Below are 20,209 nucleotides of genomic sequence, written 5' to 3' on the forward strand. Positions count from 1 at the left end.
CAACTGACACTGATATTATGACCTAGTATATACAATAATATAAACCAAGTCATTGTATTTCATTTAGGATTATTTCATATCTTCATTTAAATAAAAATATATTTTTTAGATACAGTCAAATAATGTGAACATGTATCATGACTAGGATGGTAGAAGGTGGGGATTGAACCCCAGTAACCAATTGCTGGCACAGCCACGCTACCAACTTCGCCACGCCGTCATTCCTGTACCTTCTCTAGTAACAGTAGTGATGGGTCCACACAGATGCATCGGCGCATGCGTCGAGCTCATAGAGCGAAACCCTGTGTCGGTGCGCCTACCGCTTTTAGAAAGTCACGTGACCGATCATGAGCTGCTTTGGTCACGTGATCGATACGCGAACTGTATCGCACTGACGCCTCCTCTGTGCCCTGTGAGCAACGCTCCCTCTAAGGTGCGCGCCTGCGCAATCGCGCAGTGCTCAAGTGTCCTCCGCGCACACCGTGCGCCGCACAGCCAATATATGCCGCGCACCAAATCAAACCCATCTGAATTCTAAACAAAATAAACACATTTATTCTGTGTAATTTTGAAATGCAACTTTGAGTGACAGTGACAACAAGCGGCCCTAATGGTGTTCGTCAACAACACGCATTGCGCCGCTTCCTAATAAACACAGTTTGGCGCGCAGGCGTCAGTGCGATACAGTTCATGAGCGGTCACGTGACCAGAACAGCTCATGAGCGGTCACGTGACCAAAACAGCTCGTGTTCGGTCACGTGACTTTCTAAAAGCGATACGCGCACCGACACAGGGTATCGCTCTATGAGCTCGACGCATGCGCCGATGCATCGGTGTTGCCGGACCCATCACTACTCGACACCCATCCGGTTTCCTGACTGCCCTCCTCGATCCGCGACCTCCCTGCTCGGACCCAGACCACGCTGCCCTGCTCTTGCCCACGACCACTTGCCTGTCCACGAACTGCCTCTTCGCCTTGCCCCCTTGGATAACGACGAAAGATACAACCAACATTTACAGACAACAACCCTTGGTAACATTTACATTATTAATTTTACACATAGTCATCACTCACTCACTTTGAGTAGCATACACATGCCACGTATTCATCAAAGGTTTCAAATAAACCTTGTAAACCGCAGTCCTGCCCTGGTTGTCGCCTCCTTCCCTTCTCTGATACATAACATAGGTCCCCTCATAGATTTGTTACTGGATTTCTATATGGGCTCTATCTGGACATTTTCTTGTGATAAAGCCATTCTTGCTCATGGAGAAACATTTCTAACTTTTCAGTATTTATCTTTTAAAGATATATTTCTCATTTATTTCAACAGGTGAGACATTTTTCAGATATCTTTTGGGAAAAGAAGATGTGAAAGGATTTATCATGGTGTCATACTTCAGAAAAAGCTGGTCCTTCCTGTCATCTCTGCTGCTGAATTATGCATGGAGCCCACTCTCCCTTTCCACAGGAGTAAGCGAGGTTAATAGTCACGCTTGTAAAGGGAAGCCCACGCGCAACTTTGCCCAATTTTTGCCTCCCACTTCTACATCAAATCCACCCCCTTCTCTGCATCCTCCTTCATCTGTAATCAGCAGGTAGTCCCGACCTCGCCATCCTGCCAATTTCCAGTTCCGCTCTCTCAGCTGCTCCCTGATTTGCCTGTCTTTCTTTTTTATCCCCCTGCGGATGACGGAGGGAGGTCATGGACATGCTGGTTGACTACTGAAAGTTTACTGGAATGCACACATACATAAAGTATGTATCTCCTAATATCGTTGAACCTCTTGGAAGATATAAAGCTCCGCTTATCAAGATTTTGAGAATATTAAAGCGGACATCCGAACATGACATGACAATCAACAATGTCCTCACTGAGAAGGATAGAAATAACCGAAATATTCTTGATTGCTAAAACAAAGTAGATGCGGGAAATATCGCTCAGAGGAGGACATGAAACTGCTACAGGAAAACACCAAAAAAAAGAAAAAGCCACCAAAATAGGAGCGCAAGACACTAGACACTACACACAGGAAAACAGCAAAAAAGTCCAAATAAGTCACGGCGTGATGTGACAGGTGGTGACAGCACTTTGAGACAAGAGCTATAGTGATGCATGCTTGGTTATGGTTTAAAGTCATATCCAACAATTGCAAAGACTTTTTACTGTCAACTGAGTTTCAATTTTTAAGGATTTCTGCTGGTGGTGTGCCTCCGGATATTTCCAATGCAAAAAATGTGCCTTGGCTCAAAAAAGGTTGAAAAACACTGCCTTAGGCTGCCCACCCTAAAATATGTTTTGTTTTATTGGAGGTCTGGGGGCAGTCGGTATCTGGTGTGACCACCATTTGCCTCATGCAGTGCGACACATCTCCTTCCCATAGAGTTGATCAGGTTGTTGATTGTGGCCTGTGGAATGTTGGTCCACTCTTCAATGACTGTGCCAAGTTGCTGGATATTGGCAGGAACTGGAACACGCTGTCGTAAACGCCTGATCCACAGCATCCCAAACATGCTCAATGGGTGACATGTGAGGTGAGAATACTGGCCATGCAAGAACTGGGATGTTTTCAGCTTCCAGGAATGGTGTACAGATCCTTGCAACATGGGGCCGTGCATTGTCATGCTGCAACATGAGGTGATGGTCTCGGGTGAATGGCACAACAATGGGCCTCTCCTCCCGGTATCTCTGTGCATTCAAAATGCCATCAATAAAATCACTTGTGTTCGTTGTTCATAACATACACCTGCCCATACCATAAACCAACCCCCAACATGGGCCACTTGATTCACAATGTTGACATCAGCAAACCGCTCTCCCACACACATCTGCCCATAACAGTAAAAACCGGGATTCATCCGCAAAGAGAACACCTCTCCAATGTGCCATACGCCATTGAATGTGAGCATTTGCCCACTCAAGACAATTACAATGACGAATTGCAGTCAGGTCGAGACCTCAATGAGGACAACAGGCATGCGGATGAGCTTCCCTGAGACGGTTTTTAACAGTTTGTGCAGAAATTCTTTGGTTAGCTGTCCATGTGGCTGTTCTCAGACGATCATGGAGGTGCACCTGCTGGATGTGGAGTTCCTGGGCTGGTGTGGTTACACGTGGTCTGCGGTTGTGAGGCCGGTTGGATGTACTGCCAAATTTTTTGGAACGGCTTAAGGTACAGAAATGAACATTCAATTCACGGGCAACAGCTCTGGTGGACATTCCTGCAGTCAGCATGCCAACTGCACCGTCCCTCAAAACTTGCCACATCTGTGGCATTGTGCTGTGTGGTAAAACTGCACATTTAAAATTGGCCTTTTATTTTGAGCAGCCTAAGGCACACCTGTGCAATAATCATACTGTTTAAGCAGAATCTTGATATGCCACATCTGTTAAGTGGGATGGATTAGCTTGGCAAAGAAGAAATGCTCCCTAACACGGACTTAGACAGATTTGTGAACAATATTTGAGAGGAATAGGTCTTTTGTGTATACAGTAAACGTTTTAGATCTTTGAGTTCAACTCATGAAAAATGGGATCGAAAACAAAAGTGTTGTGTTTATAAAATATGATAACATTTAATATCATACTATTAATACTATTAATGTATATTAATTGTTATTTTGATTTTAAACACAATATAATAAATGATAAATGGGTTGTACTTGTATAGCGCTTTTCTACCTTCAAGGTACTCAAAGCGCTTTGACAGTATTTCCACATTTACCCATTCACACACACATTCCCACACTGATGGCGGGAGCTGCCATGCAAGGTGCTAACCAGCAGCCATCAGAGGCAAAGGGTGAAGTGTCTTGCCCAAGGACACAACGGACGTGACTAGGAAGGTAGAAGGTGGGAATTGAACCCCAGTAACCAGCAACACAGTAACCAGCAACACTCCGATTGCTGGCACAGCCACTCTACCAACTTCGCCACGCCGCCCCCATATATATACATGTATTATTAATAACAATGTATATACATAGTAATTGAACAAAATAATATAATTAACATAATGTAGTTTTAAACATTGTAATATTCCAAGTAACACAAGAGATTCATATGGACATCATTATTACACTGCTACCTTTAGGAAGACACGAACAATGTTTATTTTATTGTGTTTTTAAACTAATATTGACTAAAATATTACAGTCTGTATTTTATAATTGTACAGTCTAATATGCTTGGATTTGAATCATCTTATTGTTGCTTATCGCTGCTGGTTGTTTGCCTCATTTGCACTGTGGGTGGTGAGTGCCACAACAATTTTGTTGCAGCAATGCACAATGACAATACATTCTGTTGTGTTCTAAACTATCAAACTAGACAAATGAAAATACTGATATAGAAAGTTACGATAGGCCGCAAATAAAATGCACAATATGATATAATAGTGTGATTGCTATTACTTATGGCTATGCTTCTACTTCTGGCTCTGTAATCTGTGTATAATAAATGCATGTAAAATGTAGATTAATGAATGACAGAATACCGTACATGTATTCCGAGCTCCTTCCTGCTCTGTCATTGATACAAATAAAGCCAAATTCCCTTAGATAATATTAATGTAAATCCGGATTGGAAATGTGCCATGACACGGCACTGTTAAAGCTTAAACTATTATCACTATAACAATGTAAAAGGTTTATCTGCTGTCTTTTGTAGTTCAAGTATTCATTACATATATGTATTGCTGCATTTGATGCTGGCAACTAATCATATCCTCTAAGTTCCAGTTGAAACTGGGTCCAACTTCACGCATACGCACATTCACTCTTATCGCCCACATTCTTGCCACTGTTTACGTGGCTTCTTTGCCAAGATCTGAAGGACAACTCCAGATATGAAGTCGGAGTCCAGGAAGGAGAAGGCAGAGGAAGATTCCACGCCTACAAGCAGGCACCTCATTGCATATTCATACATTGTGATATATATTGTAAGAGCGCGAGGGGAAGGGCGCGTCCTGACAGCACTGTGTAAGTCGCCGTGTTGAATTCTACTAGGGACAGATAGCGCTCAGACAAATTGTATTAGAATTGTATCCAATAGGGAATAAATACTTCTGATTTTAAGTTTATGCATCGTGTCCTCTTTAAACATCTTCTGGCTCCAGATTAAACAAATATGTTGACAATTCAATTGTAATGTTGATAATAGAGGTAATTATAATTATTCATTATCAATATTGTTATTTCTATTGATATTTTTATTGCAATAATGTTCATAGTCATTTATGTGTTATTACTATCTACTTCATTAACTGGTTCTTCTTTATAATGTTTGATATCATATTTGCTGATGTAGTTGTTGTTGTTGTCTTTCTCTGTCTTATACCCCTCTTGTCCCCGCAATTCCCCCCCCCCCCCATCTTCTTTTTTCTTCTTTCCCTCCCCTCCTGCTCCAAATCCATTTAAAAGAGTCAAATACAAATAGGGCAATATCAATAACAAAATCCAACACTTCTCTTTTGTAAAGCAAATCTGTACAGCATATGTGGGCATCAACAATATGATTTGCCTAAGTGGCTTGACAAGACTTATTAATAAAAAATAAAAATAAAAATAAAATGTGCCAGGAACATATGCAATTTTATGTTTTAATGATTTGCAATTAAAACAATGATATATTCTATAAATATGTTTAGTACGAAACATGCATCAAATTAAATTCAAGTTTGATTAAAAAAAGCATACAAATTGTTTCTCAAAAAAAAAAAAAAAGACAAAAAAAAAAGTGTAATATTCGGTCTCAAAATAAAATTCCGGGCCAGGGGCGGGCCTGGATTCAAGGACTGTAGGTGTACTTAATAATTAGTATAGAAATAAAGGACATTTGCATGACTATTATAATCAATTATTGAGATTTCTATTCTACCCAAATGTGATCTATTTTTATTAGGGGACATAAAATGTAAGATATATTAATAAATACAATAAAAAAAGTGCCAGGAACATATGCAATTCTATGTTTTAATGATTTGCAATTAAAACAATTATATATTTTCTATACATATGTTTAGTATAAAACATGCATCAAATTAAATTCAAGTTTGATTAAAAAAAACAAAAATGGTTTCACACAAAAAAAAAAAAATTAAAAATTGTGTAATATTTGGTCAAGACATTAATAAAAAAGAATAAAAAAAAGTGCCATAAAAATTGTTTCACACACACAAAAAAAACTAAAAACTAAAAACATTTTGTAATATTCGGTCTCAAAATTCCGAGCCAGGGGTGGCCCTGGATTCAAGGATGGTAGGTGTACCAGCCAAATGTGATATTTTTTATTAGGGGACATAAAATGTAAATTCAGTAATTGAAACACCTCATTTCTGTTGTGCAAATTCCATAACCACTAAAATCGTTGTGCAAGTAAAAGCAGCATAAAGTAAAATAAGCATAAAACGTACCTTAGTGCAATTGGCCGCTTTGGGTTCCAGGTCGCCGAGCGTGACAAGTTCCCGCAGCAGACTGCTCTCCTGGTAGCCTCCCTTCACCCCGCGGAGCTTGAAGTACGCCTGAGGCTTGAAGAGGATGAGCCTCAGGTTGATGGCGAAGCCGGCCATGTCGATGGCGAAGGGCCGGTGGGGGTCAAACACCGTCTTCCAACCGTACACCTTCCCGGCCGCGTTGACCTTAGGCGACTCGTAGCGCAGGCCGCCCACGAAGGCCACGGGCCACACGGAAACTTTCTGAGTTGATCTCATCTGAGCGAGAGGGAGGTGGAGGGGGAATTAGTCATGTGAAAATCAGCGTACAAGACAGCGAGACACTTACACTGACGCGGGCTTTTTAGAGCTGCTGCTATTATTCATGCGGTGAAAGACAACAAGCGGTGACCCCGCCATTGTGCTGTGTGGAGCTGACACATTGTTGGATGAAGGCACGTCACACACACAAACACACGCACACACACACGCGCACTGTTCAACCATGAGACAATCAGCCCGGAGGTCTTATGTAAAGACAATAAAAACAAGATCAGTACACTGTGGCTGCCCGGAGACAACATTGATGAAGCGGGATTCGAACCAGAAACACTCTGGTTACTCCACAACCCGCTCACACTGCTAATTCAGTACACTTACATGCACTAAATTAGTCAAATTCCCCAAATTAATTATTTTCAAGCAAAATCTCTAATTCTATAGTGAGCAAAATGCTGTGTGTCTGCGATACACTACAGCAGTGTTTTTCAACCATATATATATACGTATATGGTTGAAACACAAGAGGCTATATCATCCCTACAAGCCTGTTTCGCAGGGAAACCGGTGAAACAGGCTTGTAGGGCTGAAAGAGCCTTTTGTGTTTTTTCCTGACCTAATGTATATTCCGCTCTACCCCGGTATTGAGCACTGTATAACGGATAAACCACATAAACCTCAACTATATATATATATCCACTCACTGTACAGGAGCACAGTGTCAGACGAGTGCTCCTGGCTGTGAACCCCAGGAAGGCTGCCGGACCAGACGGAGTACCTGGAAAGGTGCTCAGGGCGTGCGCCCACCAGCTCGCTCCCCCCCTCACCAGGATCTTCAACCTCTCCCTGGCTCAGGCAGTCATCCCATCCTGCCTGAAGTCATCTACAATAATCCCGGTGCCGAAGAAGTCTCCCATCACCAGCCTGAACGATTACCGACCAGTGGCGCTCACTCCGGTAATCATGAAGTGCTTTGAGAGACTGGTTCTCCAGCACATCAAGGACCATATCCCTCCAGACTTTGACCCCCACCAGTTCGCATACCGGGCGAACAGATCCACAGACGACGCCATCGCTGTTGCTCTCCACTCTGCTCTGAACCACCTGGAGCAGCAGCAGAGCTACGTCCGGATGCTCTCTGTGGATTATAGTTCTGCCTTCAATACAATAATCCCGGACAGACTCTGCAATAAACTGGACACTCTTGGCCTCCCCCCTCTCACAAACGCCTGGATAAGGGACTTCCTAGCGGACCGACCCCAGAATGTGAGACTTGGCCCCCACCTCTGATCCACCCGCACGCTGAGCATCGGCTCCCCACAGGGCTGTGTGCTGAGCCCCCTCCTCTACTGCCTCTACACCCATGACTGCAGTCCAGCCCACAGTGACAACCTTATTGTCAAGTTTGCTGCAATACCACAGTGGTCGGGCTCATCTCCAGGGGTGACGAGGCTGCCTACAGGGAGGAGGTCCTGAAGCTGACGGCCTGGTCTTCGGAGAACAACCTCGCTCTCAACACCAGCAAGACCAGAGAGATCATCGTCGACTTCAGGAGGAGCAGCACCGACCCTGCCCCCCTCTACATCAACGGCGAGCGTGTGGAGGGGGTCCACACCTTCAGGTACCTTGGAGTCCACATCTCTAACGACTTTTCCTGGACAGTCAACACCACAGCAATCATCAAGAAGGCTCAGCAGCGGCTACACTTCCTGAGAGTCCTCGGGAAGTACAACCTGAAGCCTGACCTGCTGCTGACCTTCTACCGCTCGTCCATCGAGAGCCTGCTGACCTACTGTATTACAGTATGGTACGGCAGCTGCACTGCAGCAGACAGGGAGAGGCTGCAAAGAGTGGTCAAGACGGCTCAAAAAATCATCGGCCGCCCTCTCCCCTCTCTGATGGACATCTACACCTCCCGCTGCCTCAACAGAGCCAGTGCCATCATCAAGGACAGCACCCACCCTGGCTCTGACCTGTTCCACCTGCTGCCCTCTGGGAAGCGCTACAGGTGCATTAATACTAAGACGAACAGGCTAAAAAACAGCTTCTTCCCCAGGGCCATAACCACCCTGAACAGACTTCCCCATTGACCCTCATAACTGCCTTCTCTTCGGTGCAATAACCCATTCCACCAACCACCCTGTTTCATGTCGATATTCATGTACATATTAATTTCACCCTCTGTATAGAGTGTACACTTGTTTTATCGCACTGTATGGAATGGCCTCAATCTCGTTAACCTGCGTAATGACAATAAAGCTGATTCTGATTCTGACATATATATATATATATATATATATATATATATATATATATATATATATATATATATATATATATATATATATATATATATATATATATATATACTGTATATAAATTAGGGGTGGGCAAATTAATGTGTTAATTTTGAGTTAACGCATCAATCTATTAACGCCGACAATTTTTTTATCGCGCATTTGCATATGTTGTTTACATGCTTTTATTTTGTTAACGCCTATTGCTGGCTCCTGCGGAAAAGGGAGGAGAACGCGGTAGAAAACAAAACAAGCATGGAGTAGAAGGGTAACTCAACATAACTTTTACAGGGTCATTTTCATTATAAAGTACTTCTAGGTGGCGGATTTGACAGAAGCAAAGTGGTTATAGCCACTGCCAAGCTGAATTTTCTTATCACAGGAGTACTTCCAGTCTAAAATATCACCTGAACGCGAAGCACACTTTCGATGCGAGCAAACCATTCAACAAAGCAGAAAATGGAGCCAGGCTTCGGCAGACTATGTTAAATGCAGCGTGCGGGAGAAGTATAGATAAACCAGAGCTAGAGAAGCTAACAAATGCCATAGCCAAGTGGATAGTTACAGACTGTAGGCCCATTAGTGTTGTGGAAGACGACGGCCTGAGAAACATTGTGTGAATCACAACAAGTGAAGTACGTATGAGCCGCCATCAAGACGCACCATCGCACCAAGAATACACGACTTGTATGAAAAGGAGAGGACTGTAAAAGTGACAACTTTACAACGTGCAGCTGTAGTTGCTCTCAGTGGGGACTACTGGACATCAATCGGTAAGCATAATTACCTCGGAGTTACAGTGCATTATATTGATGAAAGGTGGGTGCTGCATTCACATGTTCTGTCGATAATGAAAACAGAGGAGAGGCATTATGGAAAGGAAAATTAGAGGAAAATGTTTCTGCTGTTACCTCAGAAATTGCCTGTTCGGATGTTATGATTGTGGCTCAGGGATTTGTATGTAGATTATATTTATTTTCCATAACAAACAGGATAACTTAAATACCCTGGCAGTGGCAATAAACTTGAATGTTTGTATTGACATTTTTTGAGTTAATTTTCATAAAATATGCTATTTAACTGCTACTGTTTAACAAGTACTGATTTAAATTGTGTTTGCACAACAAATGTTTTGGCGCTTTTGTTCATATGGGAGAATATTCCAATAAAGGTGCACTACACACTACTTTTTAATTCATTATTGGGTTTTGCGTATACAATGCAGTTAATCGTGATTAATCAGAGAAATAGTGCGATTAACTATGATTACAATTTTTAATCGTTGCCCAGCCCTAATATATATATATGTATATGACTACTATTGATTTAGAATACAATATAATAGAAAATAAAGTACTTTATTGATCCCTGGGGGAAATTCAGCACCACAGTTTGCTCACAATAGACAATAAATACTATACAGCATGAATAATATAAATATATTATATATATAGTCTACATTTAAGTGCAGTCAAGAAGGAACATATGCATTATACAGTCTGATGGCTGTCGGTATGAAGGACCTCCTGTGGCATTCCGTGTTGCATTTTGGGAGTCTGAGCCTTCCACTGAACGTGCTTATACACACACACACACACACACACACACACACACACACACACACACACACACACACACACACACACACACACACACACACACACACACACACACACACATATATATATATATATATATATATATATATATATATATATATATATATATATATATATATATATATATATATATATATATATATATATATATATATATATATATCCATCCATCCATCCTCCTCCGCTCATCCGAGGTCGGGCCGCGGGGGCAGCAGCCTAAGCAGGGAAGCCCAGACTTCCCTCTCCCCAGCCACTTCGTCCAGCTCTTCCCGGGGGACCCCGAGGCGTTCCCAGGCCAGCCGGGAGACATAGTCTTCCCAACGTGTCCTGGGGCTTCCCCGTGGTTATATATATATATATATATATATATATATATATATATATATATATATATATATATATATATATATATATATATATATATATATATATATATATATATATATATATATATATATATATGTCTTAATTAGATTATCCAAAAAAATAGTGCTTGATACCGTGGTAGAGCGTAATATGTATGTGTGGGAAAAAAATCACAAGACTATTTCATCTCTACAGGCCTGTTTCATGAGGGGTTTCCTCAATCATCAGGAGATTTTAATGGAAGCATTCCAAAGCACAACAAAGCAATTGAAAAGGAGCCGTCCACCACCAGGCAGAACGACTCCAAAACTGACAAAGGCTGTAACTGCCGCAAGAAACCTGATTGCCCTCTCAACGGGGGGTGCTTACAACCATCAGTCGTTTACCAAGCAAAGGTAACACGCAAGGACATTAACACATCCGACACATATGTAGGATTAACTGAGGGAGAATTCAAAACCAGATGGAACAATCACAAGGCTTCTTTCAGAAGCAAAAGCCTGCGGAACACTACAGAACTCAGCAAACACATTTGGAATCTCAAAGACAATAATGTTGAATATTCAATAACATGGCAAATTCTTGCATCCAGCACACCTTACAACAGTGGTAATAAAAGATGCAACCTATGCTTGAAAGAGAAACTTTATTATACACCGTCCAGACCTGTCATCCCTCAACAAGCGCAGCGTAATTGTATCAGCATGCCGTCACAGAAGGAAACACCTCCTAGGTAACACATGAGCCAATCACCACGCCCCTATGCCCGCCTGTACCCACCCGCTCTGTGCCCTATATAAACCATGGTATGTGAATGAATGCTTCCATTAAAACCTCCTGATGATTGAGGAAACCCCTCATGAAACAGGCCTGTAGAGATGAAATAGTCTTGTGATTTTTTTCCCACACATACATATATATATATCTATATACATACATACATACATACATACATACATGCATACATACATACATACATACATACATACATACATACATACATATATATATATATATATATATATATATATATATATATATATATATATATATATATATATATATATATATATATATATATATATATATATATATATATATATATATATATATATATATATATATATATATATATAACCAAATAATATATTACGAGAATCCTGTTGAATCAAACGGTCATCCCAAGAATCGGAATCGAATGGAATTGTGAGGTGCCCTAAGTACAATATAATGTACTTTAAACAACTACTGTAGTTTTATGAGGCATAATGTACAGTATTTACTAGAGATGGCTTTTTTGCCAGTATCCGATATTTTGATATTGTCCAACACTTAATTACTGATTCCGATATAAACCGATACCGATATATACAGTCGTGGAATTAACACATTATTATGCGTAATTTTGTTGTGATGCCTTGCTGGATGCATTAAACAATGTAACAAGGTTTTCCAAAATAAGAGAACAACTTCAACTCAAGTTATGGAAAAAAATGCCAACATGGCACTGCCATATTTATTATTGAAGTCACAAAGTGCATTATTTTTTTTTAACATGCCACAAAACAGCAGTTTGGAATTTGGGACATGCTCTCCCTGAGATAATCCTGATACCCACTACAACTATGGAAATACTACACTTAGACTTTCACAAATTGGTGTTTGCTTTTCATCCATCTTCCGCTTGTATTCATCGTGTATCTCCTTATGATTCTTGAAGAAATTGCTCGTATTAAAAGGAAGACGTCTTGGTTCCTCCTCGCATAAACAACTTTTTGCAGTCATTGCAAATTGCCAGTTTTTTAACCGTCAGACACACTTTAAAATAATAGAAGCACGGCCGTTTTGGAACAGCATGAAGGCACATCGGGTGCTGCGGGGAATTGTCGGGTTGGGAGTTTTCTTTGCTTGGCACCGAGATACAAATTATCAGGATGTTCGGTCTTAATGAGCTCTTAAAGGCACAGGTGTAATTATAAACTGTGCATACAGTATGTGATTCATCCCAATACTTTGTTGCACTGACATATAGCAAATAATCAGGCTTGGCACAAATCCCTTTCTGCTAGCAGCCAATCAAATGCATAGGAATGTACGCTAATCAGGGTGTTGATGTGCAACTTTTTACTCATGCCTTGCCCACCGATGGGAGGATGTTTAAGAAGAAAGAAACAAAAGAAAGAACAAAGGCATTGGATTCACAATCCTCGGGGATGCAGAGACGATAAACCGGAGCTAAATTGTTATGCGGCTTTGTGCCGTCTCACGATAAGGGAGTTGTTTGGAATGCAGGAGCTTGATCGGAATGTATATGTTGTCTTTGTTGTGTTGTTTTGAGAGGAAGACTATGTGAATAATGTTGGCTGATTCAAGACCCCAATTCCTCCTCCCTCTCCAGTCCTTTCACTGTGTTTCTCCCATCGCTTCTCTTCTGCTGTTCTACTGCCGTTTCTGGCGTGAGAGGAAGGTGCGAGAGTTAATAGACTACTGCAACTCACTTCTTGTCGGGATCCCCAGCAAGAACATTCAGAAGCTGCAGTACTTACAGAATAGTGCTGCTAGGATCCTGATGAGAGTGCGGAAATACGACCACATCACACCAGTTCTCAAATCCTTTCACTGGCTTCCTGTTCCACTCAGGATTGATTACAAAGTCTCCCTACTAACCCACCGGGGCCTCCATGGAAATGCCCCCCTCTACCTCAAAGAACTGCTCACCCCCAAATCCTCCACACGACACCTCCGCTCCGGACAGACTAACCTCCTCCAACCTCCAAGGACAAAGCTCCGCCGCTCCCAGTCTGTGGAACGCTCTCCCTGACCACCTGAGGGCACCACAGACTGTGGATGCTTTTAAAAAAGGCTTAAAAACCCTTCTTTAAAAACAATTCATTTTTTTAGATATATGCGTGCTAGTTCTAGTTTTTATTTTTATTTGTATTATCTTTTTATTTATTTTTTTAATAGACTGTAGCACTATGAGGTTGTTTGCTCAATGGAAAGTGCTTTTTACCAATAAAATCTATTGTTATTACTAATCATTTTGCAGTGCAGTCAGCTGAAAATGATGGGAAGCGCCACTCTACGGAACAACCGACGATTAAAGTTAGAATTGCCACAAAACACATTTTAAGATATTCAACACTACTGTACGACAGTAGTTTTGAATATAATTTCACTTTGTAATAATATAAAGTGCAATCTCAATGAGCTGCACTTTGGCTTTCTTCAGCAGGTGAAGCATTCACTTATTGGCTCTACAGTTCAACTCTACCCACTCAGTGGCCTAGTGGGTAGAGTGTCCACCCTGAGATCGGTAGGTTGTGAGTTCAAACCCCGGCCGAGTCATACCGCAGACTATAAAAAAAATGGGAACCATTACCTCCCTGCTTGGTACTCAGCATCAAGGGTTGGAATTGGGAGTTAAATCACCATACATGATTCCCGGGCGTGGCACCGCTGCTGCCCACTGCTCCCCTCACCTCCCAGGGGGTGAACAAGGGGATGGGTCAAATGCAGAGGACACATTTCACCAAACCTAGTGTGTGTGACAATCATTGGTACTTTAACTTAACTTTAACTTTAAAGTGGATATTCCACCCCCCCTTGTCCCCCAATTTGTCACAGTTCCCGTCCTACTGTATTTCAATCAATCAATCAATCAATGTTTATTTATATAGCCCTAAATCACAAGTGTCTCAAAGGGCTGTACAAGCCACAACGACATCCTCGGTACAGAGCCCACATACGGGCAAGGAAAACTCACCCCAGTGGGACGTCAATGTGAATGACTATGAGAAACCTTGGAGAGGACCGCATATGTGGGTAACCCCCCCCCCCCCTCTAGGGGAGACCGAAAGCAATGGATGTCGAGTGGGTCTGACATAATATTGTGAAAGTCCAACACATCAGCGAAAGTCCAGTCCATAGTGGGGCCAGCAGGAACCATGCCGAGCGGAGACGGGCCAGCAGCGTAGAGATGTCCCCATCCGATGGACAGGCTAGCGGTTCACCCCGGGTTGGGAGCAGAGTAGAAAAGAAAAGAAAAGAAACGGCAGATCAACTGGTCTAAAAAGGGAGTCTATTTAAAGGCTAGAGTATACAAATGAGTTTTAAGATGAGACTTAAATGCTTCTACTGAGGTAGCATCTCTAACTTTTACCGGGAGGGCATTCCATATTATTGGAGCCCGAATAGAAAACGCTCTATAGCCCGCAGACTTTTTTTGGGCTCTGGGAATCACTAATAAGCCGGAGTTCTTTAAACGCAGATTTCTTGTCGGGACATATGGTACAATACAATCGGCAAGATAGGCAGGAGCTTGACCGTGTAGTATTTTATACGTAAGTAGTAAAACCTTAAAGTCGCATCTTAGGTGCACAGGAAGCCAGTGCAAGTGAGCCAGTATAGGCGTAATATGATCAAACTTTCTTGTTTTTGTCAAAAGTCTAGCAGCCGCATTTTGTACCATCTGTAATCTTTTAATGCTAGACATAGGGAGGCCCGAAAATAAAACGTTACAGTAATCGAGACGAGATGTAACGAATGCATGGATAATGATCTCAGCATCGCTTGTGGACAAAATGGAACGAATTTTAGCGATATTACGAAGATGAAAGAAGGCCGTTTTAGTAACACTCTTAATGTGTGACTCAAACGAGAGAGTTGGGTCAAAGATAATACCCAGATTCTTTACCGAGTCGCCTTGTTTAATTGTTTGGTTGTCAAATGTTAAGGTGGTATTATTAAATAGATGTCGGTGTTGAGCAGGACCGATAATCAGCATTTCCGTTTTCTTAGCGTTGAGTTGCAAAAAGTTAGCGGACATCCATTGTTTAATTTCATTAAGACACGCCTCCAGCTGACTACAATCCGGCGTGTTGGTCAGCTTTAGGGGCATGTAGAGTTGAGTGTCATCAGCATAACAGTGAAAGCTAACACCGTATTTGCGTATGATGTCACCTAGCGGCAGCATGTAAATACTAAAGAGTGCAGGGCCAAGAACCGAACCCTGGGGAACTCCGCACGTTACCTTGACATAGTCCGAGGTCACATTGTTATGGGAGACGCATTGCATCCTGTCAGTAAGATAAGAGTTAAACCAAGACAAGGCTAAGTCTGACATCCCAATACGTGTTTTGATACGCTCTAATAAAATATTATGATCAACAGTATCGAAAGCGGCGCTAAGATCAAGAAGCAGCAACATAGATGACGCATCAGAATCCATCGTTAGCAATAGATCATTAGTCATTTTTGCGAGGGCTGTCTCCGTAGAGTGATTTGCCCTGAAACCGGATTGAAAAGGTTCGCAGAGATTGTTAGACGCTAAGTGTTCATTTAGCTGCTGTGCGACAAATTTTTAGAGGATTTTCGAGATAAACGGAAGGTGGGTATGAGGTCAGGATCGAGGTTAGGTCTTTTGAGTAGAGGATGAATAACCGCTTTTTTGAATGCTAGGGGAACAGTGCCAGAGGAAAGTGATAAGTTTATAATATTTAACACTGATGGACCTAATAAAACAAAAAGCTCCTTGATAAGTTTCCCAGGAATTGGGTCAAGTAAACATGTTGTTTGTTGTGTCCCATTTACACATTTTAACAATTCCTCTAAGGTTATTTCATCAAAGAGAGAGAAACTATTTTGGAGGGCGGTATCCGTCGTATATACAGTCGTATCTGTGTTAATAGAACCCAGTTGTAGCTGAGATGCATTGTCTTTAATCTCTTTTCTAATGACTTCAATTTTCTTATTAAAGAAATTCATAAAGTCATCTGCTGAGTGGGTGGAGCTACTGGGAGGAGTCCCTTGTTGGGTTAGCGATGCTACTGTACTAAACAAAAATTTAGGATCATTTTTGTTGAGGTGGATGAGATTTGAGTAATATTTAGCTTTAGCTGAGGTAAGCATGCGTTTATAAGTTATTAAACTATCACTCCATGCTTGATGGAAAACCTCAAGTTTAGTCGCACGCCATTTGCGTTCCAGCGTTCTACATGATAATTTCTGGGCTTTAGTTTCTTCTGTAAATCATGGGGTACGCCTTTTAGGGGCCCTTTTTAGATTTAGCGGTGCTACACTATCAATGGTGTCGCGCAGGGCGTCGTTAAAGTTGTAAGTGAGGTTATCAATAGAGCCCACATAATTTGGGAATGGTGCCATTACCGAAGGCAGTAGGTCAGTAAGAGTCGTTGTTGTGGCAGCATTAATGTTGCGGCTGCTATAGTAGTTATTATTATTATCATTAGTTTGTTGACAATGAGTCAGAACTTCAAATTTTATAAGGTAATGATTGGACATTACTTTAGTGTACGGGAGTATCGTAACTTTAGAGGTGGTGACACCCCTGACAAGCACTAGATCTATCGTATTACCGTTGCGATGCGTGGGTTCATTTATTATTTGTGTAAGACCACAGCTATCAATTATGTCTGGAGCGCCACGCATGGAGGGTCCGATGGGGTATTCATATGGATATTAAAGTCCCCCATTATGATTATATTGTCGGCGTGCGTCACTAGATCAGCAACAAACTCTGAGAATTCACTGATGAAGTCCGAATAGGGCCCAGGGGGGCGGTAGATAACAGCCAGGTGGAGAGGCAGCGGTGTGACAAACCTCATAGTGAGCACCTCAAACGAGTTATATTTATTATTTAGGTTAGGTGTAAAATTATAGTTTTCATTGTATATTAGTGCGACACCCCCTCCCCTTTTAAGAGGACGGGCAACATGTGCATTGGTATAGTTAGGAGGAGATGCCTCATTTAGCGCAAAAAAATCGTCTGGTTTGAGCCAGGTCTCGGCGAGACCAACGACGTCAAGTTTGTTGTCTCTAATGACCTCATTAACTAATAACGTTTTGGAAGATAATGATCTTATGTTTAAAAAGCCCATATTATAGGTAGTGGGCTGTTTTGAGGATTGTTTGTTGAAATTATCCGAAGTAGCAATATTAATAATGTTGCGTTTATTATGCGTAGTGCACTTTAAATAGTTTCGACCATTCCTAGGAATTTATACGACGGGAATTTTCAGATTGTTTGCTTGATGCTGCGATAAACTGAACGCATCATAGTTAGCCACCTCAGTATAATGTATGTCTGCCTCTGACACCGTCACAAAAGAAAAAACATTATGTGAGTTGTGTTTTATTCTAAGAGAATTGCTATGTGTGCAGGGATTATCCAGCCTGGCGCCGGCTAGTTCTAGTTTAAATGACTTCTTACCTGGACACTCCACGCTTCTTTGGTTAGCTTTTCCCTTTGTTGTTAGCCCCGTTCGGCATCCCCGCTTCTGCTTCCGCTCACACCGCTTACGTCGCCTCCATTGGCGGTCCCCGCTAATACTTGACTCCGCTGCTACAAAGGCCGCTCGATGTAGCCCGCGAAGTATTCCCATGCTAGCGAGGAGGTCCTCCGTACATGCATCTTTCAGTCTATAACGACCCGATCCATCCACATCCAGAATTGTCTGTCGGTCGTATGTGATCACAGAGTGTTCACGCTTTGAGCCAGCCATGAAGTTGACAGAAATGACGGGTGTTTTTTGCCAAATCGCTCTACACTCCCAAGAGCGTCTTCAAGCTGCTGCATTTCAATGTGCCGCCATGACACATAGTATTTCCTGTCTATTTCCAGTTGTACAATGTTGCTGCTGTCCTTAATTGCTTGCAATTAAATGACACAATGCACAATTTCACTGTAATTTATTTTGACTTTGTGGACTATTTATATCAAGTTGTTTAGAAAAAAAAAAGCTAACTGGCAGTCTACGCAGCAAGACCGCAGTGTTTTGTTGTTGTTTTTTTAACAAGAGGCTCGAAAAATGCATATTCGTGACATATATTTTTCAATAAACTTCAATACGTATGTTTTTAAATAATAATTTTACTAAAAAGTCCATGTCGGTTCTCCTATTATTTGAATCATGCTTGTTTCCTCTCCAGTCTGTAGCACATTTAGTGCGTTATAAATCAAAATGATTGTTATTATTATTAATTATATTATATATCCATCCATCCATCCATTTTCTACCGCTTGTCCCTTTCGGGGTTGTGGGGGATGCGGGAGCCTATCTCAGATGTATTCGGGGGGAAGGTGGTGTACACCCTGGACAAGTCGCCACCTCATCGCAGGGGCTCCTTATCAACAAACGTTAGTCCCTGTTCTCTACAAAAACTAGCCAGCCACTTGTTAAGTGAGACTAATCTGCAATACCTCTCATCATTGCCTCTCGTAGGCAGGGAGCCAGAGACAAGTACTCGATGCCGAGACATCTTTTTAACGAGATTACAAGTCTGAGCTATGTTCCTCTTTGTAATCTCTGACTGCCTCATCCTAGTGTCATTGGAGCCGACGTGTACAACTATGTTCACATAGCTAGTGGTGTGATTAGCCTGTCGTACGTGTTTACTCGGCCTGTTGCGAGTCAGCTCCCTAAGACTAGCTTCACTAACGGGTGCTCTGGACCCGGGAATACACTTAATTATGGCTGGTTTACTAAACTGCATATTCCGGGTGATGGAGTCCCCAATGACTAAGTTGTGGGGTGTAGAGCTAAATCCATCATGCGTCTCCGGTTCACCGTGGCTTGTCGGCCGCTTAGGGCTGCTACAGCTAATGCTAGCTAACGTGTCCGCAGCATCTAAATTACTTTGCTATAACTTATTATAAACAAACAATGGTTGACTCATTTTTTACACTTGTATTGAACTTACAAATGTTCTTAGGAAGAATGTATTTTCTTCAAGGTGTTATCATAGCCACAGTTTGCACTCAGCATCAAGGGTTAGAATTGGGGGTTAAATAACCACAATAATTCCCGAGCGCGGCCACCGCTGCTGCTCACTGCTCCTCTCACCTCCCAGGGTGTGGAACAAGGGGATGGGTCGAATGCAGAGGTTAATTTCACCACACCTAGTGTGTGTGTGACTATCAGTGGTACTTTAACTTTTATCTTTAACCTTAACTCTGGAATGGATTCATATTTGTTTAAATATGAACAACTCTGACATCACGCTGGATTAAAAGATTAACAGCAAAATTTGGTATGATGCAAATTTACACAAATTAACATGCAGCAGTAGTTTGTTTTATTTTTGCATTTTGCAGTTTCTAATTTATTTTTTCACTTGTGTGACAGTTGAAACATTCCCAATAAAGGTTTCAAAGTGGTCGATACCAATCAGAAAAAAATAAAATAAATGGTTGATTTT

General features: G+C 41.7%; 1 protein-coding gene across 5 annotated transcripts in view; it reads right to left on the bottom strand.

The window, feature by feature from the left end:
• Positions 1 to 20,209, bottom strand: part of LOC133658456 (galactosylgalactosylxylosylprotein 3-beta-glucuronosyltransferase 1) — a 247,311-nt gene that overhangs the window by 11,876 nt on the left and 215,226 nt on the right. For all 5 annotated transcript variants that reach the window (XM_062060531.1, XM_062060530.1, XM_062060527.1 and 2 more), the window contains one exon: positions 6,415 to 6,711. In XM_062060531.1, coding sequence (XP_061916515.1) covers positions 6,415 to 6,711 — 297 coding nt within the window. The remainder of the gene's footprint in view (positions 1 to 6,414; positions 6,712 to 20,209) is intronic.

Source organism: Entelurus aequoreus, linkage group LG10 (genome assembly GCF_033978785.1).
Source record: "Entelurus aequoreus isolate RoL-2023_Sb linkage group LG10, RoL_Eaeq_v1.1, whole genome shotgun sequence".
NCBI lineage: Eukaryota > Metazoa > Chordata > Actinopteri > Syngnathiformes > Syngnathidae > Entelurus > Entelurus aequoreus.